At 33.5% G+C, this 24,371-nt stretch overlaps 1 protein-coding gene and 1 long non-coding RNA gene across 7 annotated transcripts; one reads left to right on the top strand and one right to left on the bottom strand.

The window, feature by feature from the left end:
• The first annotated feature begins 6,180 nt into the window (after positions 1-6,180).
• Positions 6,181-7,114, top strand: LOC110611320. The gene is made up of 2 exons (XR_002487345.2): positions 6,181-6,336; positions 6,514-7,114. It is a non-coding gene; the product is annotated as an uncharacterized LOC110611320 (long non-coding RNA).
• Positions 7,086-23,663, bottom strand: LOC110611319 (protein S-acyltransferase 10). Of its 6 annotated transcripts, none has more exons than XM_021751565.2 (12): positions 23,296-23,660; positions 22,679-22,777; positions 22,413-22,527; positions 21,396-21,470; positions 21,191-21,262; positions 20,955-21,092; positions 20,069-20,102; positions 10,434-10,543; positions 9,280-9,366; positions 8,756-8,839; positions 7,870-7,935; positions 7,086-7,439 (listed from the first exon to the last, which is right to left on the bottom strand). In XM_021751565.2, exons 2-12 carry the CDS (start codon positions 22,755-22,757, stop codon positions 7,265-7,267), a joined length of 1,035 nt encoding a protein of 344 aa, XP_021607257.1. In that variant the 5' UTR covers positions 22,758-22,777; positions 23,296-23,660; the 3' UTR covers positions 7,086-7,264. The 6 variants fall into 6 exon arrangements, with proteins under 6 accessions (XP_021607257.1, XP_021607258.1, XP_021607260.1 ...); XM_021751566.2 differs by having other exon boundaries at positions 22,679-22,780; positions 23,301-23,660; XM_021751568.2 differs by having other exon boundaries at positions 22,679-22,780; positions 23,360-23,660.
• Positions 23,664-24,371: the final 708 nt, after the last annotated feature.

The following is a 24,371-nucleotide window of genomic DNA, read 5'->3' as shown; positions in this document are numbered from 1 at the left end:
AAAAAAGGCATGTCCAGGCGATAATGACAGGAAAGTAAAAAGAGCAGAGTATACGAGAGGTAAGGAAAGACCAGAAAGGGAAAAAGGCAGATAGGATTCAAGAAATGAGGAGTGACAAAAAGATGAAAGGGAGTTATGAAGGCAGCTACACACGAACAGGCGCGGCCATAATGGTTCTCGATATTCACCCCCTCGGCAGTCGGAGCAATAACTGCCAAGAAGGTGAAGGGGCAATTGATGACCGCTGGATTTTCCTACCCCCAATCCTGGGCCTAGACTACGGCCACGGCCCATGAAAGGAAGGCCCGCACGCCCTCTCAAGTAAAACAGGTCCGGACCACCAGATCCCTGAGGCCGGACTCCACCAGATTCTTCCTCATCGAGATCGGCCCAGCCCGTATAACCTCCCCACGGATTCCTTCTCCTTTTGGGTTCAGCGTCCAGCCCAGCTCTCGGCCCAGCCCAGAATCCAGAACGAGACTCGTCATACAGCCTAGCAGATCCGCTCGAGTGTACGCACGGGGGAGAATCAGAGGCCGTTACGCATGGAGCAGGCGCCGATATCCTCGTACGCCCATATCTGTATGGCAGAGACGCGTGGTCCAATCATGGGAGAGCCGTTATACGTCACCAGCAAGCAGGAAGAAAAGGATAAAAGGGATACCCCTTTAGGGAGATAGGCCAAGTTTTATTCATCAATACACAAACCCTTGTAAAACCCTATTCTATTGGATCTCAGATCATCAACTAATAAAAAATATTTACTCATTTTTAATAATAACTAATAAATGGTCGTTTGAATAAAATGATTATAAAAAGGAAAAATTACTTCTTAGTCCCTCAGGTTTAACGTAATTAACACTTCTGTCCCTCTATTTTGGCGACCCAACACTTAAGTCCCTCACTTTCTCTTCCGTCCAAATTCGAAGTCCTTCCGTCCATTTAAACCGTTTGGTCAAAGAGTCAAAAGTGAGATGTGATAATTTTTTCCAGAAATACCCTTCTCTTAATGTGAAATTCCTTTTTTTTTTTTCTCTTTCATGCTTTCTTCGGTTGCAGAAGAAGAAGAAGAAGAAGAAGAAGAAGAAGAAGAAGAAGGAGAAAGAAGAAAAAGTTGCAGAAAAGGGTAGGAAGAAGAAGGAGAAGAAGAAGAAGAAGAAGAAGAAGAAGAAGAAGAAGGAGAAAGAAGAAGAAGAAGAAGAAGAATAAGAAGTTGCAGAAAAGAGGGTAGGAAGAAGAAGAAGAAGAAGAAAGAAGAAGAAGAAGAAGAAGAAGAAGGAGAAAGAAGAAGAAAAGAAGAAGTTGTAGAAAATGGTAGGAAGAAGAAGGAGAAGAAGAAGGAGAAGAAGAAGAAGGGGTATTTGGGTTTGGGTTTAGTGAGGGTTAATTTTGTCAATTCACGTGTCCCAAACGGCTATTTTGGATGGAAGGACTGCGAATTTGGATGGAAGAGAAAGTGAGGGACTTAAGTGTTGGGTCGCCAAAATAGAGGGACAGAAGTGTTAATTACGTTAAATCTGAGGGACTAAGAAGTAATTTTCCCTTATAAAAAATTTAAGTATTTAATTTTAAAAATATAAAAATTATTTTATTAATTATTCTAAATTTAGAGGATTAAAACACAATTTATCTTTTAAATTTTGATAGACAAATAAAGGTGTAATCAATAGAGTCGAGTTAAACTTCACATTAAAAAAAATATAGTAATTCGAGCTTCAATTCGTAAAATATATATTTAAATTGAGTTTGATTTGAATTTGACTCGTAAAAAATTATGATAATGAAATTAATTTTAATTCTGTTTAATTTAAACTTTTTAATATCTTTTTGAACTTGAGCTCCAATTTAAAATCAGCTCAATAATATATTCAGATCCCTTGTTGAGCTTAATTGAAAGCTCGATAAAGGATGAAAATAACAATATACATATAACTCTTAAAATATAAGCTATAAAAATAATATATTAGCAATATTAAAAAAGATATATCATTATCAAATTAGTTCTATAAAATTTTAAAAAAAAATTAATTTACACTATTCATGTAACTCTTAAAAAATAAGCTATAAAAATAATATATTAGCAATATTAAAAAGATATATCATTATCAAATTAGTCCAATAAAATTAAAAAAAAAAAGAATTAATTTACACTTAAAAAATTGTTATAGGAATAAAGTTTATTGTTAAAGATCCCACCATTAAATTAGTATATCCTCTTAAATATCCTCTTCTCCTTTAATAATAATACGAAAATTAAAATAGTTAATTGTATGCTTATTAGATGGAGATAAAAATAATAATAGTTTCTCTCTTGATTTTATAAAAAGCTCACAATCAATCGTTTTAATAAATAGTTAACTATGCTTAAATTCATAAGAATTTTATTTGCAATAACAACATACTATGATTATGAAATTTGGCAAATGAATGTCAAAACAACATCTAAAAATTTTCCTAATAAGATATACAAATTGTAAATGTCCATTTATAGATTTAAGAAAGTTTTGCGAAGTTGAAACATCCGTTTTGATGAAACAATCAAACAATTTGATATGGATGAACCTTGTATGTATAAGAATATTAGTGGGAGTGGAGTTGTATTTCTTATTTTATATGTAAATGACATATTAATAATAAGAAATGAAATTCCATCACTACAGTCTATAAATATTTGGTTGTCCAAGAATTTCTCTATGAAGGAGCAAAGGTCCATTATAGATTTTAAGCAAGTTTTGCGGAGTTGAAACATCCATTTTGATGAACAATCAAACAATTTGATATAGATGAACTTTGTATGTATAAGAATGTTAGTGAGAGTGGAGTTGTATTTCTTATTTTATATGTAGATGATTTATTAATAATAGGAAATGGTATTCTATTACTACAATCCATAAAGATTTAGTTGTCTAATAATTTCTCCACGAAGGATTTGGGATATATTTTGGGAATTAAGATCTATAGAGATAGATCTAAGAGGTTGCTTGACTTATCTCAATTCACATACATTGACAAAGTGCTAAAACGGTTTAGTATGGAGGAATCCAAGAGAGGATTTTTGCCTATACCACTTGGAGTTAGTCTCTCCAAAAACATGTGTCCTAAGACACAAGTTGAAGGGGAAAGAATGGAAAGAGTTTCATATGCTTATGTGATAGGATCTATAATGTATATGATGTTATACACTAGACTAGACGTATCATATGCCCTGAGTATAGCTAGTAGATGCCAAGCAGCAGACCCAGGTAAAGGTCTGGACTGCCGTTACAAATATCCTTAAGTACTTGAAAAGAATTAAGAATAATTTTCTAGTTTATGGAGGGCCTAATGGACTCAAATTTCATAGATATTTGAGTGCTAGCTTCAAATTAGATTTTGATAATAGAAAATCTCAATCTAATTATATTTTTACTCTAAATGGTAGAGTAGTGAGTTGAAAAATTTTCAAACAAAAAATCACAGCAGATTCTACAATTGAAACCGAGTGCATATCTACATTTGAGGCAACAAAGGAGGCATTTTTTTATCAAGAAGTTCATTTTTGAACTTGGTGTGGTTCCAAGCATTATTAATCTAGTTACCTTGTACTGTGATAATAATGGAGTCACTGCACAAGCAAAAGAACCCAGGTCTTATTAAAGATCCAAGCATGTACTTAGGCGATTCCAATTGATCTGAGAGATCATTGAAAGAAAAGATATGGAGATAAAACGGGTTTTCCGCTAATGAGAATCTTGTAGATCCTCTCAGTACGGCATTTTCCTAGTAGAAATATAATTAGCACATGGCTGCTTATGGGATAAATTGCATAGGTAATTGGCTTTAATGCAAGTGGGAGATTGTTAATAATATGCCCTATAGCCAATCGATCGGTTGTAGTTAGATATTATATTTCATATACTTTTAAGTGTTTATTACATTTTAATAAAGGCGTTTATTTATCTTTAATGTAAAAGTAAAGTCCATGAGACTAAATTACTATACAAAGAAAATTGTAATTTACTTATAATTGTGAGATTCCTATTACATTTAAGCAATTTCTCTAAATGTTCTTGATAAGGTTAAGCTAATTGTTTCAATTCCTTCCTTAACTGCTGAATTTTGGTCTTAGCTCCTTTGGAATAAATCGTATAGAGTTTATCCCATGCTTCCTTTGCACTAGAACAACGAATAATCTGAGTTAGAATATTTTCAGATACAAAGCTATTAATCCAGCTCTTCACAATTTGGTCTCTGGAGAACCAATCAGAATATTCGGGATTCAATCCACCATCTGCCAATTGATTGGGTGGCGGTGAAATTGATCCATCAACATGTGATGCCAGCTTATATCCGTAAAGAAGCGGCATAATCTGGGCTTCCCATAAAAGATAATTGGAGGAGGTAAGTTTCACGGTAATAAACTGAGAGATATTAGGGATCTGAACTGAAGACTGTATAGGAGAAGAAACAGAGGAGACAGAAGAGACAGAAGAGGCAGAAGCAGGAGATTTTGAGGTGAGATCAGCCATTGAAAGCAGAAAAAGAGATGAGAAAAAGAACAAGAGAGAATAACGATCACTTTAGCACAGAAGCTCTGATACCATATAGAAGTCTACTGTATATGGAAAACTCAAAAAATTGAGTTTGTTTTCTGTATTGTATTAACTATATATAGAGTATAAGTTACAGCTGTCTTTGTTACAAGTGATAAACATAAATACAAAAAATTATAAAGTATAACAGAAACAGTTAGCTTAACCTTATCAGTTCTTAGTTAATATTCTTATCATTATTGGATAACGAATAGAGCTGTTGAGACTGGTACATATTTGTTCTTTCATTTTAGAGAAAATAATTGATCTCATAAATTGAGATTTGTGAGATATCTATAACTAATATATAAGTGCTTATTTTATAAATAAGTATACTGAATTGACCTGCATGAAGAAATCTATATGAAGAGTAACGTGTGTCTATAGATTACTCAAGTGATGATTGTGTAAGTGATCATTTGACTTGAAATCAATAAATCATTTTATATAGAGACTTCTATGTTTTGATTCATCTTACACATTATTTGGTTCATGAGTAATAAATATGAAAGAATTGAATATAATAGAAACTATATAAAGGTATTTATGTGATTGAAATAGAATTTATCACCCTAGATTTCTTAAAAAATGTCACATTTGTTCTCTGCTAGCATTAATCATGAAATTTTTACGTAAGGTGGAACGAAATTAGCAAATTAAATTTGAAATTTTATTCAAAAGGCTAATGGCTAATAAATGAATGTGATTTAACATAGCAGACATGCTTATGTATTAAATGTTAAATCGGTAGATTTATAATGAATGAATATTAATTATACCGAGAAACTATGCACTAAAAGGTTAAGTCAAATCATTTTTGACATTCAAAAAAGTCTTGACACGTTGCTAGACAACGTTCTTGATCTTCAATTAATTAATTAGTTAATTATATTTATTATTAACATATTTGAAACCTAATGGGTTACACACACAAAAAATAGTATGAGAAAATAAAATGAAAAGTTAAATCAAATAGGATTTGATTGCGTATAAGTTTTATGATATTAGAATAAAATTGTAATTTAAAAGGATTATAATTTTGACCTAATTAATTAAGTAGGGATTTAATTAAAATTGTCTAAGACTTATATGGTTTATTTATTAAAGTTTCGGATCATAGTAATACTTTATTTATTTAATTAGTTAAATAAATAAACATTATTATATTAAAACACTAGAATTTTAGTATAAAATGTATTTTATAGAGTTTGTGGTCTCTCTGAGATAAAATTTTAGTGAGCCTCCAAAATTTGTAGAAAAAAATAGACACATGGTGCTCAAAATCTTTTTTCCTTCTCAACCTTTAAAATTATTCTAAGGTTTTTCAAGGACTATTCTGTATGAATATCGTTAGAAACTGTACGCTTAACGATTTGTAATTTTCATATATGTCAACTCTTTGAGTTGACGGAAATTACTTTGGAAACACAATCAATTTAAAAAAAACTTTAATTTTCTTTTGATCAATAAAATATTTTTTATTTATTAATTTTTCTAAATATTTCAAACACCAAAATATGAAAAATAATTTTCTCAAAACAAAAAAAACCTGAGTAATATAATTTTCTCTAACTTTTATTGGCCCCATCACTCTCTCTCTCTAGTTTTTTGCTAGAGAGAATCTCTTAACACCCTTTTGTGTGGTTAGTTTCTGGGAGTAAGTCTTCCTAATTTGCCATTTAGCAATTCCTTTCGGCCCGAAAGTAGAGAAGAGCCTTACTCTTCTTAATTGTCCGGAGCGTGAGTTCTCCTCCCCTAAATCCAGGTGGTTTTTCTTTTTTTTCTTTTTTTTTATCTATTTTGTTTCTTTAGCATAGATCTAAGAGAAAAGAGGTTTTATTTTGATCTATTTTTAGGTTAGTTTTCCTTTATTCTTCTTTTGGGTTTGTGGTTTGTTGTTTTGTATGTGGGTTTTTAGAATTCTTGTGACTGCATGCACCAGAGTTTGTCCACCCTTACCGCCTGTTGAGCTCCAATATGTAACGGATCTATCTTGGCTGTGGAAAGATAGCCTTGTAGCTCGAATATGGAGGACCTTGGGGTTCTTTGTTGCCTTTTCTGTATAAGCGACCGATCTTAGGCAAAAGTGTTTGCCAGCAAGCTCTCCTTCGCATCTTCCTCAAGCAACGTTTGGCCAAAGATCTTTGTGGCTTTAAGCAGCCGATTTTAGTTTGGTTGTTGCTTGAGTGCTTGTAGGTCCGATGCTTCTAGTGTTTTTTTCGCTCTCCGGTGACCTTCCAGCCCTGAGGTATTTCCCAAGCCGCAGTGCCAAACCTAAGGCGTCTTCTGCGATCTGGCAAGCTAGAGTTTTGAGTTTCGGATTGGGGCTTGGGCTTTTAGGCTCTCTGCTTTGTATGTCTTGTTTTTGGGCCTGAATGTTTATGTTGGCCTGGGTGTTTTCTTTAGGCTTAAAGCCTGTTATCAATATTTTACAGCCTTCGACCAAAAAAAAAACTCAAGGTCAATTTACACCAAAGGAACTGCAACAGTCAAAATACTTTTAAACTGGAGAAATGCACAAATACAAAGATCCGATTGAACTATATTTCAACCTCGTTAGTATCAACATGAATTCTCAAATGTTAAAAAAAGAATTCATAGAGGCAGAAAAAGGCATCTAAGCAAATGGATGTACAACAACGTGCGCATGGAGCTCACAATAACTTTTAGCATGAAAAAACCTGTGAGCAGTCTCAGCAACACCGGCATGTGAAAAAATCTAAGCATGTATATGGTCTTGACTTTTCTTCAAGTTCTACGGCTGTCGGTAACCTTTCCAGTTTGTATATGTCGCTTCGAGCACAGCAGAACTCATATAGATTTCTGCATACTCCTTTACTGAATGGATACACCCGCTCAGGTATTCCCCTGCAAATCAGCAGAACTATTAATTCCACAAATAAATTAATGATGGAAAAAATAATAATAATATTATTATTATTACAATTGGCTTTGGCTGAGTGTCTGAGACCCAAATTCGGGATTTCACAGCCTTAAACTACTTTAGTTAAGCTAAACTTATTGGTACTAACGGTAAATTATACGGTAAATTATTTAGTTCTTTAGTGCTGCAATTTCATTTTAGCGACTACGAAACCACGCTTGGCAGTATTAATCAAATACCAAAAATACCGTTAGCACATCGTCCATAAATTCAAGTGAAGGTTTGAAAGAACATATAAGAGAGAATGTGCATCCAATAATTAATTGTATGTTTTTTAATCTTTAAACAAGCTGGTAAATGGGTAAAACAATATGTTGATATGAAGTCATAGAAAAGCACGACAGTATGACAAACCTTAGATATGGAATTCGTCTCCGTCTTACAAGTTCATAGGTAGTCTGATTTGTCAAAATAAGGTAGCTGCATAAAAAACGTAAGCTTTTATGCTCAAGAAAGCAGATAATGAGCTTTTTCTTGATAAAGTTTCATAAGAAAATTTTACATAATATAATCTAATATGATATAACATATTACTCAGCTTATCTATGATAAATTTTTTCTATATCTTAATAACCAAAAGACCTTGTGAAAGACAACATGATTGGGCCACTTGCCTGTCAAGTGAAGACAAGCGTCAGTTGTGTTTACAGGTAACCCCCAACAAGAGATAACGAGTTCGAGAGGCATGAGAGGAGCAGGCAATACTAATTAAAACCTCTTAGTAATAAACACGAGAAGAGATCTAATATCATGTATGAGTAAGAGTGTAGTCAATGATGAGGAAAGATGAAAAGGAAGGTAAAACTCCTTCCAACAACAAATAGTGAACAGGGAGGTTCTATTGAGAACTTGGGGATGTTGGCAAATATTGTTAAGAGGAAGCTACAAGGTAGGTGACATAATGACAAAGCAAATTGATAAGAGAGTCTAGTGCAAAGAAAATGCTGCTGAGAGGGAGATCATTGAAAATCAAGCCAAAAGGATCCAACATGAGAGAGCTGTTGTCAAAGTGGCAAAATAATGGACGGGTAAGTTTTATAAATATAAGTACCATCAACAACCAATAAAGGTATCTAGATTTCCATTGAAAAGCCCCAACCTCAGTTCACCAGGCCACTTCCCCCAAATCATCATCCCATAATCAATGATTATCACATAGACCTCTCCATTAGTCCATAATTAATCCATGACCATGTGACATAAATAACATAATTATCAAATTTGTAAAAACAATACATACCTATGGAAAAGCAAGAGGAGGAGAAGAAAGATCAAGGAAATTGATAAAATAACCAATAACAGTATCATGATTGCACCCTTCCACCTGCCAATGATAACTTCAGTTTAGGATTCAATCCAGTGTAAATTTCACAAAAATTAAAAGTTGACCCAACTGAAAATATCATCATGAAGAATTTTGGGAAAGTTTAGAGTATTCTTGTATTTTACTCTTAATTTTTACAATTGGTTTACATGACTATTTATACACAAAGAATTATATCTAAACAGAAAGTAAATAATAATTACAGAGATAATTACAGATCTTAATCAAATCAAATAATATCCCTTGAATCAACTAGAATCAACAAATAAGTCAACACATCATAACAACACTGGCACCAATAATGTTTAGTTTCACTTAAGTTTGTCCGATCCCACCTCCCCTCTCCATATCACTCCCGTCGTATTTGGTACCAATGAAGACAGTATAAAACATTAAAATTCAGAAAGACATTAAGGAAAGACATGAAAAGGATATCATACCAAGCCTTTGTGATGTTAGACTTCAAATATGCAACACAGAGTATGCCAGTCCATATGCACAATGCTGTTTCTCCACAAATATACCACCTAAGGTTGAAATCACATGTCACTAATAGGAAAAACATCAAAAGTATATAATAAGTTTATGGCAAAAGCATACATATTTAATTGATAAAGTTCATTAATTGGTCAGGCTGTCGAACTGAGTGAGAACATAAACATCAAAATCAAATTCACATATTCTTGCACTTCAATAAGAACACTAAAGTATACTTCCTTCCACAATGAATCAGGGTTAACTTTTCCACCATAATGTATAATTGCAGCTATCTACAAATTCAGCATTGGTGTGCAAGACTTTGTTACCTCTATTTTCCAATATTGAAAAATACTCTCCATTTGACTCAACCAATCAATAAGCATGCAAATTTTCCAAGTCCAATCCACCATTAAAATTAGTAAAAAAATTTAGACCCTATAATGAAGCTTAGGAGGAGAAAATGGAGCATGTTTTTCAAGGGGCAGTCAATTGCAAAATAAGGCGGTTGTGCAAGGGACCAAACTCCAAAGTAGTTTGTGCAGCAGTATAGCTGGAGGTGTAATTTGAAAAGGTGGTTTGTTATATAGCTACTAACTAGAGACATCATCCGCACAACAATCTATCTAGACTCTAGAGGTGACACTGTGACAGACAGCCAAAAACCTAACTGATATAGGAGTGCAGGTTTTCACAACCAATAACCTAATGTAGTTGAAAACATTACAACCTTGTATATAATGAAAGTATTACAAGTTACAACCTAATATGGAAAAATAAAAAATTACTTTTTAAATAAAAAAATTACTTATTTAAGTTTCCTATTACTAGAAATGGATAAAGGAAGCACAATACTTGCAAATAGATCCCCTCTAAGACAGGCGAGTCAAACTATGGACTTATATAATGCCTACAGGCAAGAGTATCTACTACAACAATTAATCTTGGACATCACCATTTGCAAATTGAGCTGAATGGATAAACACTTGAATCTAGATCAGCAAATGGAAAATAATTTTTGGGTAAATGAGATTAGAGTCTAGATGAATATGAATCTAAAGAAGCTACCATTCTGTGTAAACCATGGTCCATTGAGGATATCAAGACACTAACTCACCAAAACCGACAATGGTTTCCCTGGCCGATGCAAGTTCCAAGCCAAACACAATGATGATCAAATTGAAGAACACATTTGTCACAATCATGGCAATGCTTTGCTCGTGGAGGCTGAAATATCAAAAGCCATAAATATAAAATAAAAAACATCAAAGCAGCAGTCAAAAGGCATGTTTGGATAATCAGCTACTTTACTTTCACTTGCTAATTCTTTAACATAGCACAAGCCCACAAAGCTCGTTTCTTATGCCAACTTTTGGGTTTATTAGAAAGCTAGAATTATAACCAACAGTAGATAGGCAGCAGAATAGCAGAAGGAAAACATATTATGCAGTGGGTTTGCAGTGCAGTTAACAAAACTGTTAGCATCACACATTCTCTATTTGACTTGTATTATTTTTAGTTATTTGAGTTGATTCCCCACTCTGGCAATATGAATCCACAGGCCAAATAATGCAAATCAAGATTCAATCTAATGAATTGGAATTGAATCAAGCAAACAAATTAGTTCTTGCATTCTTCCCTACAAGTTCAAAATTCAATACTAACTTCAATCTTACTTGAAAAGAGCCACTATCCCTTCCCAAGCAATCTAAATTATGATTAAAACAAAAGGATAACACATACCTACAGTAAACAAAACTAAACAAACCAAACTGTCATGCATGCATCTGCATCTTCTACTTTCATTCCAGTAATCCCCCAAAATCACAGTGGATTGGTAGTAAACCTGAAGGAAATTATTTTCTCTCACCCAACAATCTTTCCCTCGCCCCCATCCCCCCCCCTCTCTCTCTCTGTGTGTGCGCGCGTGCATGCATGGAGGTATTAAGAGTTAGGAAGTTACTTTCACATTGTGACTTTTGAATATTACAGCTATTTATTACAACTTTTTAATTTAACCTGTTGAGATTCTTTCCGTAAATAGCGTAGATTTGTAGTGATAATTAGGGATATGATTATGTGATATGATTGGAATATGATTAGACTATAATTAGATAATTAATTTAATTTCTTACCTTGTACTCTTGTAAGTGGTATATATATACTCCAATTGGCTTGAGGGGAATAATCAAGTATTTTCTTTCAAAACTTCTGCTTTCTTTTTCTTCTTTTCATCATCAATTTCATAACCCACTATCTTCCCTTTTTTCTCATTCTCTCTTTACTCTTCCTAATTGTTTGGCAAATGTTAGTGAAGAATTTTAGGGAAATTTAGAGTATTCTTGAATTTCACTTTTTATCTTTACAATTGATTTACATGACTATTTATACACAAAGAATTATAGTTAAACGGAAAGCAAATAATCAAATAATAATTACAGAGATAATTAAAGATTCTAATCATATCCCTGCAATCAACGAATAAGTCAACACTCCCTCTCAAGTTGGTGCATAGATATCGCACATGCCCAACTTACAAATCAAATTATAATAGATCTTATTGTTGAACCCTTTAATAAACACATCTGTAAGTTGCCGGTAGAAGTCACATGAACTAACATTGAGATTGATCGGCACTTCGTTAAAGAAAAATTAACAGATGGTATCTTGAGTTTAGTTCAGATGGTATGAGAAAAATTAACATTGAATGAAAAGTGAAATAATCAATCTCAATGTAAAAAATTAACATTGAATGAAAAGTGTAAAAAATTAACAGTTTATTTTCACATGAAAAATTAATTTTTCTTTAACGAAGAGCCGATCAATCTCAATGATAGTTCAGATGGTATGAGAAATAAATCAATCTCCCTACCAATCTCTGGTATCTTCCGATCTCCATAGACTCACCAGCTCCTGCTTCCATCTTGTGATTATTTTCAATGGGAGATTCTGCTGGTTTACACTCCAATATACCAGTTTCTTCCAAAAGATCCAGAATGTAATTTCTTTGGGAGATTAAGATTTCTTTTTCAAATCTAGCCACTTCAATACCTAGAAAATATTACAGTTTTCCTAGATCTTTGATTTCAAATTCTTGAACCAACAATCTTTTTAGTTGAGCCATTTTCTCTTTGTCATCACCTGTCACCACTATATCATCAATATACACAATAAGAGGAATGATCTTACCCTTGTGATGTTTGATAAACAGAGTGTGATCAACATTACTCAGTTAGCAATCAAAGGACATCATGACTCTACTAAACCTATCAAACCAAGATCTGGGAGGTTGTTTTAACCCAGATAAAGCATTTTTTAACTTGCACACCCTTCCTTGTGCCTTCTCATCAGCGAACCCAGGAGGGATTTCCATGAACACTTCTTCTTGTAAATCTCCGTGGACGAAAACATTCTACATCAAATTGTTATAAGTCCCAGACCAAGTTGATTGTGCAAGATAATAGGACTCTGATTGAGTTCATTTTTACAGCTGGAGCAAATGTCTCTTGATAATCCACTCCATAGGTTTAGATGAATCTTTTAGCAACCAATCTGGCCTTACCATTCAATTGTACCATTAGCTTTGTGTTTCACTATGAACGCCCACTTACAGCCAACGAGTTTCTTCCCAGGTGGGAGGGTGACAAGCTCTTAGTTCTCATTTTTAGCCAATATTTTCATCTCTTCAATTATTGCTCCCTTCCATTTAGGATCTGCAAGAGCTTTCTTCCAATCTTGTGGAATAGATACAGAGTAAATAGACAAGGCACAAGCTCTATAGGAGAAATATAAGGATTCATAAAGTTAGTAATAGGGTGTTTAGTACACGATCTTATCCCTTTTCTTTGTGCAATAGATTTATCTAAGTCATTGGAGCATTCAAGAGTTGTGGATAACTCACCAGAAAAAGATTCTCGACTCTGAATAGATTGCATAATGGTTTTTTCTGCCTTGTCTCTCCTCAAATACCTTCTCAAATTTGACTTGTCCAAACATCCAATTCTCTCCCCGTGATCGGACATCTCCCCCTGTCTACTAGAACTCAAACTCTCTAGCAGAATCATATCATTCAGAATCACATTTTCTTTCTCATTATTCTCCCCCTAAAGAGGTGAGTAGGTGGTAATGAAATAAGGTTCAGTTTCTCGGAAGGGAACATCCATATTGACAAAGTACTTCCTAGATAGAGGGTGATAATACTTGTATCCCTTCTGTCTCGGAGAATACCCAACAAACACACATTTAAAGGCTTTGGGGTCCAACTTTCCCGCTGTCCTAGTATAGACAAAGCACACACACCCAAATAGTTTTGGTAGAACAATGTATGAATTCTTTCCTTGTAGAACCTCCAAAGGACTCATAAAGTCAAGGGTCTTGAGAGACATTCTATTGATAAGCAGATACAAGGATTGCATCTCCTCAATATGCTTTGGGTAGGTTCATGGTGTACACAAGAGATCGAACTACCTCTAATAGATGCCTATTTTTTCTTTCAGCAACGCCATTTTGGACACTAGTATAAGGACAACTTGTCTGGTGTACTATCCCATTATTCTCCAAATAAACAGAAAAAATACTCTCCATGTATTTTCTTCCATTGTCAATTCGCAAAATCTTCACCTTAGTATCAAATTGAGTACAAATCATCTTATGAAAGGATTGAAAACAAAAAAAGACATCAGTTTTAGCTTTAATCAAATAGACCCAAGTCATTCGAGTGCAACAATCAATAAAAGTGACAAACCATCGACTACCAGATAAGAAGATAGTTTGAGTAGACCCCCAAATATCAGAATGAATAGCCACAAAAGGAATTTGGCTTTTATTATGACTCAAAGAATAGGAGGTTCTAGTGTACTCAGCATACTCACAAGCATCACAAAATAAAGAACCAAACTGAATTCTATCAAACAAACTAGGATAAAATTTTTCTAAGACAAAAAATGATGAATGCCCTAACCATCTATATCACTGTATTATTTCCTGATTGACATATTTATTTTCTCCAAAACAGGCTTGAGATATCAAAGAACCTGGATCACCTTTCAACATGTATAAGTCATCATACAGCCTACCATTGCCAATCCTCTTCCTTGTGAGAAGATCTTGAATAATATAATAATCAGGAAAAAAAAATTCAATTTTACAGTTAAGAGCATTGGTGATAGCACTGACAGATAAAAGGTTGACAGAAAAGCGGAGAACATGAAGGACAAATGATAATTTAATATTGAGTGCACAAATAACAGAACTTGTTCTGGATATGGAAGTAAAAGAGCCATCAACAATTCTGATACTATCTTTGATTAGAGAAGGAAAATAATTGAGAAAGCTTTTAGAAAAACCTGTCATGTGTCTATTTGCACCAGAGTCAATAATCCATGGAATATTATCAAGAGAGGAAGCATTACCTAACTTTACAAAGTTAGATGTGGTACCGGAAGATGAAGAGGTGTCAATATGAGACATGAGGCGCTTAAGACTCTGAATTTCATTAGGGGAAAGGAACTCAACTGCTGTTATCTCCTTAAAGTGCTCTTCCACAATTTCTGCTAAATTAGCTTGAGTTCTGGAGGTACTTCATTTCCCCCCATAGCCTCTAGTGGGACGACCATGTAACTTTCAACAAGTCTCCTTGGTATGTCTCGATTTCCCACAATAGTCACAATGCAGATGATCTTTCTCAGAATTAGGAGGCTGTGGTGTATTCAAACTAGTAGCTAACCTAGCCCTTTCAACTGGTGCAGTATAGAGCATAGCATGTCGACGACTTTCCTCTTATTGAACATGGGCGTGGGCCTCTTCTAGAGAAGGAAAAGGATTTCTTTCCAACACTTGGACCCGAATCGGATCATATTCATTATTCAACCTTGCAAGAAAATCATAGACCCGCTACTTTTCAATCATTGTCTGAAACTTGACTGCATCTCTAGTGCAATCTACCTGGAAATCCTGATAGTAATTAAGTTTCTGCCATAAGCCACATGATTCAGAATAAAATTGGGAGATAGTCATTTCTCCTTACTTAGTACCATGGATCTTATTCTGAATATCATAAATTTGGACATTATTCCCAATCTTGGAATAAGTCAAGGACAAGGCCTTTCATATTTTTGCAGCAACATCAATTAACAAATAAGACTTAGAGATATGAGGTTGCATAGAGTTAAGTAAACAAGAATCATCAGTAATTGAATCACGTGAATGAAGGACATTTTAATTTAAGAAAATGTGCAGGAAGGATAAATTGAAATATTAAATCTCTTAGTTGTGTATTTAGTAATAGTAAGTTACGTGAATCTTACTAAATATGGTATATGTATGTGAACATGTGAGTGTGTAGGCCCACCTTGTTCCACCATTATGGTATCATATTAAGACTATCAAATTGGAATCAAAGCAAAACTGTAGAAACATAATCTTTGATATCTATTCCAATAGAGATTATAACATATTTATTCATGAGAGACTGTATCTAGAAAGGAAAGGAAATCAAGACTATGATCATGCAATCTCTAAGATTAAGCAACTAATTCATCTATCAATTTTTACTTTCTATATTAACATATTTACTTCCTATAACCTATAACAGTCCCCCTCAAGTTGGAGCATAGATGTTAATCATGTCCAACTTGTTACATATATAATCAACTCGAGTCCCATTTAGAGCTTTAGTGAAGACATATCCTAGTTGTTTTCCAGTTCGAATATGTCCTGTTGAGATTATCTTTTGTTGGATCTTCTCACGAACAAAATGACAATCAATCTTAATGTGTTTAGTCCTCTCATGAAATACTGGATTGGAGGCAATGTGAATAGCTGCTCATTATCACACTACAACTTAGCAGGCACCGAATTTGTGAACCCAACCTCTTCCAACAGTTGACGCACCCACAAGACTTCACATACGGCTTGTACCATGGCTCGATATTCAGATTTGGCACTAGAACGAGACCACATTTTGCTTCTTACTTTTCCATGAGACCAGATTACCTCCCACAAAAACACAATATCCAGTAGTTGACATCCTATCAACCTTCGAGCCTGCCCAATCAGCATCAGAAAAGCATTCAATATTTGAGTGTCCATGGTTACCATAGAAGAGGCCTCATCCTGGAGCCCCTTTCAAGTGGCAAAGAATCTGTCCCAGAGCATCCCATTGAGCAACAGTAGGAGAGGACATAAACTGACTTATCACTCACTGAATATGCAATATCAGGACGAATCACCATCAAATAATTCAACTTGCCAACTAATCTTCTATACATTTCAAGATCTGCAAATGGCATTGAAGGTTAGGAGTCATTAGGACACTACAAGGCTTAGAATCCAATTTTCCTGTTTCTGCCAACAAATCAAGAACATATTTTTTTTAGATAAAAAGATGTCTTTCTTACACCGCATAACTTCGATGCCCAAAAAATATTTCAAAGAGCCCAAATCCTTTGTACGAAACTGTGTTTTAAGAAATTTTTTAAAAAGATGTGATGCCAGCAACGTCACTTTCTGTGGTAACGATATCATCCACATATACTACAAGTAAAATTACTCCACTATCATAATTTCTATAAAACATTGAGTGATCGCACTTATTCATCTTCATTCCAAACTGTTGGATCATCTCACTAAACTTGCCAAAACCATGCCCGAGGACTTTGTTTCAAGTCATAGAGGGATTTTTAAAGTCTACAAACCTTGCTTGATTCTCCCTGAGCAACAAAACCAAGTGGTTGCTCAATATAAACCTCCTCCCGAAGATCACCATAGAGAAAAGCATTTTTAATATCCAGTTGATGCAAAGGCCAATCATGTGTAGCTCCCAAGAAAATAAAAAGTCGAACAGATGCGAGCTTAGCAACTGGAGAGAATGTATCAGAATAGTCAACTCTATAAGTTTGAGCATAACCTTTAGCCACGAAACGGGCCTTGAGGCAACAATAGATCCATCAGGGTTTACTTTCACTGCAAATACCCATTTACACCCAATAGCCCGCTTTCCTAAGAGCAAGGACATCAACTCCCAAGTACTATTAGCGTCTAGCGCCATCATTTCCTCTTCTATTGTAGCACGCCAATCAGGATGGGATAAAAACTCAATAACAGTTTTGGGGATTGAAATAGAATCTAAAGCAGTGGCAAAACAATGCGAAGAAGAGGATAATTGACCATAAGAGACAAAAAACGAAATAGGATGAGTGCAAGTACGTTTACCTTTGCGAATAGCAATGGGCAAATTCAGATCAGACGGTGAAAGATCAGTGGGAGCAAGATCTGTCGACGAAGAAGCAGATAGCGGAAGGTGCAGGATCATTGGTAAGATGATCATCCATTCCGATACTTCGTAAATAAATAAGGATAGTCTTACTTCAATCCAAAATATTAGATTCATTTAATTTGTGTTCCGTGATTTTAGTCATCACATGAATCACACCAGCTATGGTGGTTTTAACTTCAGCCATGAGAACAACCAACCCAAAGCAATAGCAACAAAAAAACACAGAACAGGGGGTGAACGGTGCCCGAACGTGAACAATACCAAAAAACACCTCCACCCAACACCCAAATGGCAAACGAACCACAGATCTGACAAGGGAACTGCGACGCGACTCCGACGATGGTGACCGGAGCAACGACGGACAGGCGACGCACCTCCACGCGCCAGCTAGTGTGACGGCCGCAGAACTTTGTTGTGGCGCCTGAGGCTCACTCGCCGGCCGAACACCTGTCGGCTCTTCAAGGAAGCTTTGCCAGCGCTCCGACGTCCTTCCTAGGTGGCCAGTGAGATCCAAATGTTACCCTATATGGGTAACCCAAATAAATAGATCCCTAAGTCTCAAAAAAATTTTTAAATTTCTATGGGAGAGGCTCTGATACCATATAGAAAGGTACTCTTTGATATCCATTACAATAGAGATTACAACATATTTATACATGAGAGACTGTATCTAGAAAGGAAAGGAAATCAAGACTATGATCATGCAATCCCTAAGATTAAGCAACTAATACATCTATCGATATTTACTTTCTATATTAACATATTTACTTCCTACAACCTATAACACTAACAAAGGTCACATCATTCCTAACCTCAAAAGGCTAGCGAAGAGCCTTACAATACTTCCTAAGGTGCTATAAATCCTCTAGCTTCCAAAGATCAGTGAAAACCCTCGCCACCTTTCCAAAGTGTTACGAGATGTGTCAACCTCTTGCAAGGTTCGTGAATACCATCATTAGGGGTGACAATTTTAGACACAACCAGTGAATATAACACGAAACGACACAAAAAATAAAATGTCTTATTTGTGTCGAAATCGTATCAACCCATTCATGATATACTAGTAATCATGTCATGTCACAAATTGATATGCTAACTCGATTTGGCATATTTATGACAGTTTATTATGTATGTCATATGACCAATGACCCATCAACTTGTTTTGACTTATGAACCCCTAACCCGCAAGTAGATATTTTTGTTAAAATATTAATTAGTTAAATAATGAAAAATCACTTTAACTTGATTATATTTTCATATATTATTAAATTTATGCATTTAAAAATCAATATATATAAGGTTCACATAATATATTATTTTATAAATATTAAAAATATTATATTGTATCAAAATGTGTACAATCAGTAATATTGAGTCATGTTCAAACGTGCTAAATGTGTAGAATCATGCTAAATGGGTTTATTCATGCCAAATTGTGTTATGAGTCATATTGTATCGTATTAACCCAATACGATTTAAATTAATCGTGCCATATCATGTAAACCATTTAAAAAAACAACCGTGTTAGTATTTAGAATTTTTGATATAATTCATTAATCACCATGTTCATGTTAAACTTCACTTATCTTCATGTCGGATTCATGCAAATACAAACACGACGCACCAACTTGAATTGCCACCCCTAACCCTTGTTGCACTTTCCAAAAGTGTTACAAGAATCCTCGCCTCCTCTAAGGTTAAGAAACCCCTGTGGAACTTTTAAGGTTCTGGGAGACTCACTGACCTCCTCTAAGGTTGGTGAAGACCTTCACAAGGTTTCCTAGGTTCTTGCAAGTTGCTTTGCCTTCTAGTTAAACCCAACTAAAGTGAAGCTTACTCCTTGAAGCTATTGTTGCCTATAAATAGTCTGTAAATAGTCAAGTACTTTGAGGCACACTCAACTGATTGAACGTCATTGACACGCCCACATCACTCACAAGTTACCTCAAGTGCCAGAAAATAGGTTTAGCATGCAAACAATACAATAATATAAGGAGCTAATTCTTCTCATGCAATTAATGCTGCCTGAAAAACTAGTTATTCAGTGTGCCTATATTTTTCTACCATTGTGGGTGCACATGTCAATTTTGAGTGAGGCATTTGACATAAAGACAAGCAATAAAATGAAAGTAGGACTTAGTCTAAGTTTAGATTGACAATTATGGCCATCGTTTAAGCTTTAGATCAATTTTTAAAGCTGAATTTTTATACGATGATAATCGACGCCATCAATTGTCATTCCATATGCAATCAGACTTCAATGAACACTAGTTTAGAAAACTTTTGAGATGATATAAGTGGGTGACTCAAATCAAAATAGAACAATATATTACAATAAACAATATATGGGAATTTGTTTCCGATTGATGTGGAAAAATGTTGCTTGTTAATTGAACAATTAAGAGGGTACAAAAAAATTTTATATTCATGCTGCCACATGTATCATACGAGTTCAAACATAGACAAGACATCAATACCTGTTCAACATTGCAATAGGAACATGTCAATGTTCTGCAAAAGCCAAAATAACATATCCATATTATTTCTAAATGAAATATTAAAATTAAATATCTTCACTTTTCCCAATATCATAAGAAATTACATGAAAATGAATTTACTTGCATTAGAAGTTTAGAACATAAACCATCTCCATTTGTATTCATTTACTATCACTTTGTTGAATATAAAGTTTCATTAATACAAGATTGCATAGTGACTAGCTACAATATTTCTTTAAAAAAAAGAAAAGGCAAATCCAAACTCTCACAGCTTTTAGTATAATAACAATATAGTATCAGAAGCTGCATGTAAATGTCAAAAAAAAAACATTGGTGATTCATGGTTCCAATATTGCAATTGATATGCAATCTACTACACAGACAAAAGAAAATAAATGAAATAAAAATCTTTACTGCACATAATTATGCGGACTCCCAATGGCTTTATTATCTTCCCTTTTCACAACAAAAAAAAAGTTGCACTCTTCTGCATCAGGTAAGCTTCTACGTTTGAGATAATAAACACGGTTGATTGCCAAGAAATTATCATTTTCAAGTACACCAAACATCACGATATACTTAATAGGCATCTACTTTTTAAAACTATCATATTGGATTTTTGACCCATGTGATTACAAAATGGCATGATAACTATCAATTGAATAAAAATTCAGTATAAAATGCTAACCCTCTAGCTTATCACATGAAAGACCAACAGTCTAATTACATTGAAGCGACTCAGTTGTAATTAGCAACGATAAACATGAATTCCTCAAAATACCATACAGACATGGGTGATGATTGACAATTATAGTCATCATGAGACCAAGAGGTTTACAAAGAATCTCTTTTGATTTTCACATACCTAACAGATGTTCCAGAAGGATACATGTCCAGAACAAGCTTCATCCAAGATGTTACATTACCTCCCACAGGAGTTATTCCTGATTGGCTCCCATCCACAGTGATAATCAAGTTTCCATCTTTACTTGAAACAGATCGTCTTTGCTTAAACATTAATAGTTAGTAACATCAACCTAATGTACATCAATCTTTATTAATAATTGGCATATTAAAATATAGTTTCAAATTAGTGCTTACTTTGAGGACATTGATGCTTTTGCAAATACTGCATTCTTCTCATTTAGAGCCCTCATTGCATCCATTACATAGCTATAAGGAACAGGGACGAGAGAAAATGAATAAACAAGAACATTAGGCAAATAGGAGAATCACGACATAAATTTATGTGCTATAATCACAAAGCATATTTCATCAGGAGAAGTGTAACTGTATTGATATTTACCCAGGGGAAGAACCAGATGTGACAAAGTATTGAATCAAAGTTGCAACAAACAACAAGAAATATAAAGCCATGTACCTGAGAATGATCAAACCAAAGAAGATTAGAAAGATAATTTTTTTGTAGGGACATTATAATTGCACATTTACAGTGCAAAATGAAAAGGCACAGCAAAAATATTAACAAATTTCAAAAAGAAAGAGAAAAGGACAAAGTAACACCTTTTTGAATCATAAGATAGACTCGTCGCTATGCAAATTATCACTACCTTTATTTATTCGCATATGATAACTAGTAAAATATAGGTTCATATAAATGTGTTCTTTTTATTTTCTTTTCCACAAAATTCAATACTTTGGAAGACAAGTGTTTGGGAGAGAACATTGATGTGATAAAAGCATACTTAAACATCTCAAACTGTCTTGCTAACTTGTAAGAAAGTAATATTCCCTACAAAATGTTAACAAATTCAAGCTGTGGGATTTCAGCAACAGTGGTTTGTATTTTCTCCTTCCCTTAAGTTAGACGCTTTGGGGAAGGAGCAAAGGGAGGGATCTGAAGTTAATTAAAGTAAAATGAGTGCTTGATGCACATTTTAAATTATACTATCCAATTCCAATAACCTAATTTATTTACAAGATCTTACCTACATAATTCCCAACTAAAATTGCTATTCTAAAATAGCAAATACTCAATACCTTTAATTTTCTTGAGGTCTTATATCATATAACAATATGCAGTTGGCTAGTCAGCTAACGTGTTGCAACTTGCAAGTTCTTCATTTTACAGTCAAGTGTAACACTACCCTCATTCATCAATCCAAAAATATCACATCTTAACTCATGATCACAACTAAACATCGAATGTAAATTCAATTTATTTTTCATTCACTCAAACTGAACGACACAACTTCACATAATGGCTCGATTATTAGTCCCAAATTTGCAATCTTACCTAATGATAAATTTTCAAATTGGGATAGAGAAGGCAACAATTATTGCCTTAAAAGATAAAACATACCAAGGGTCTTCCTTTATTTTATCTATCAAATCATTATCGAAAAGAAAGAGAATTCCAACATATATCAGATGCAGTAGCACCAATGCCACCTTCAACCCCAATGAAGATCTCCTAGCTACAATTAAAAACAAGGTAAAATTAGTCAGAAAGGAAATTTTAAATTTTTTTAAAAAAAGGAAAGCCATTATTAACAAAAATAATACAAAATAAATATTATGAACAAATGGAAAGTCAAAAAGGGAGGAGCAAGGGGAAAGAAAAAGTACCAGGGTTGGCCAAACAAGGGGAAATACGGTAACATCGATCAAGCGCTCCATTAAAAGAGCTTTGGCACAAACTAGTCATAAAGTTACTGTATGCAAAATCTGCTACAGATATTTAACCAAAAATTAGTGGCAATGAAATTATCTTACTATTGAAAATAAGGAATGTAAATAGATGAGGTGGCTGGTGCATAAAATTTTCTTTGAATAAATAGGAAGAAAACTATATAATTATATTATCTAGTTTCTTCACAAATTAAATTATATTCTAACTCATTACTAGGTTTACTAATTCTAATAGTATCCCACCATTGAAAATAACGCCGGTAATCCATACTTATTCGAGATGAAAATTCGTTGCCAAATGTAAATTTTTGTTCGGGAAAAGAAAAAGCAAAAACTGTTCAGTAATATCAACGAATTGAACATTTTGCAAAAGATATTGTGTTTTGTGCACAAGAAAAATTAATGATTCGATAAAATTTTACTAATTTTATCAATGTAGAGCAACAAAAAGCTAATCAGAAATCAAATTAAAAAAAATAAAAAGCAAGTTTGTAGCAGATGAAATATCATAATCTTACTTCAACATCCATCTAAGAAAAAAACAAAAATTTCACCTCACCCACGCTAACGATGAACCGCGCCAACGATATGGACAGAGTAGTTAGGCTACTTGCCTACCTCGGTTTAATTACAACAGCCACGGCGGCTACGGCGTTTGAGTGGCGACGTCGACGCCTGAGACGGCAACTGCGAACAAAAATGATGTGAGAGAGAACCAAAATCCAAGCGAGTTGGAAAAAATAAATAGTGAAATAGATCACAACAGAGACTCCCTCTCTCTAGACATCTCTCCTCGATTGAACGACAGTTCTAAGAATTGGTGGTCCCAAATTTAATTTGCTTAAAAACGACGTAGTGCATCACATGGATACACACTTTCTCCCGTTGAACGACAGTTCTAAAATTTGGTGGGCTAAGACTAACCTAAAACCTTTTTGAAGGGGATATTTGGGACCGTGTTGCAGCATTTCTTTTGAAAAAATTACTAATTAATCTTTATGTACTCGCTAATTAATTTTTTATAGAAATATCAATGGACTTAAAAACACTTAATATTTATATTATTTTGTATTATAATTTAAATATTTAAATTTTAAATAAATTAATTTAACATTTATATTTAAATATAATTTTTAAAATTTTTAAAATTTTTTTTATGCATTTCACACTTTAAACAATAATAAATTTTTAATTTTATTATAATAATTATAAATATTTTATAGCAGTTAAATTATATAATCTAAAATAATAATATGTATAAAATAATTAAAAATAATAAATTTATTATAAAATTTTTATAATTATTATTATAAAATAAAATCTATTTATTATTAAAATTATAAATTGCAAAATTTAACTATTAGATTATTATTATTTTTAGAATTAAATATATTAATTAATTATAATTAAGTATGAGTTGATATTATTTTTATATATAAAAATTAATTTATATTTAAAAAAATAAAATATTATATTTAAAATATTATTTAAACTCTTATATTTTTATTTTTAAAAATAAATTAAAATTACATTTAAATATGAAAAATTAAATCAATTCATTTAAAATTTAACTATTTAAATTAAAATATAAAATGACGTAAATATTGAGATTTTTTTAATTAATTGAATT

This window comes from Manihot esculenta, chromosome 3, assembly GCF_001659605.2.
Source record: "Manihot esculenta cultivar AM560-2 chromosome 3, M.esculenta_v8, whole genome shotgun sequence".
Lineage (NCBI taxonomy): Eukaryota > Viridiplantae > Streptophyta > Magnoliopsida > Malpighiales > Euphorbiaceae > Manihot > Manihot esculenta.
Note: the sequence above shows the minus strand (reverse complement) of the source record. Positions and strands in the feature narration are given on the sequence as shown.

Excerpts from the sequence above, each read along its gene's own strand:
- LOC110611319 (XM_021751565.2), bottom strand. The coding sequence starts at position 22,757 with ATGACTAGTTTGTGCCAAAGCTCTTTTAATGGAGCGCTTGATCGATGT. Across the intron at positions 7,936-8,755 it reads CTCCTCTTGCTTTTCCATAG|CTACCTTATTTTGACAAATC; the intron begins GTATGTATTGTT and ends TTTTTTATGCAG. Across the intron at positions 7,440-7,869 it reads AGACGAATTCCATATCTAAG|GGGAATACCTGAGCGGGTGT; the intron begins GTTTGTCATACT and ends GCTGATTTGCAG.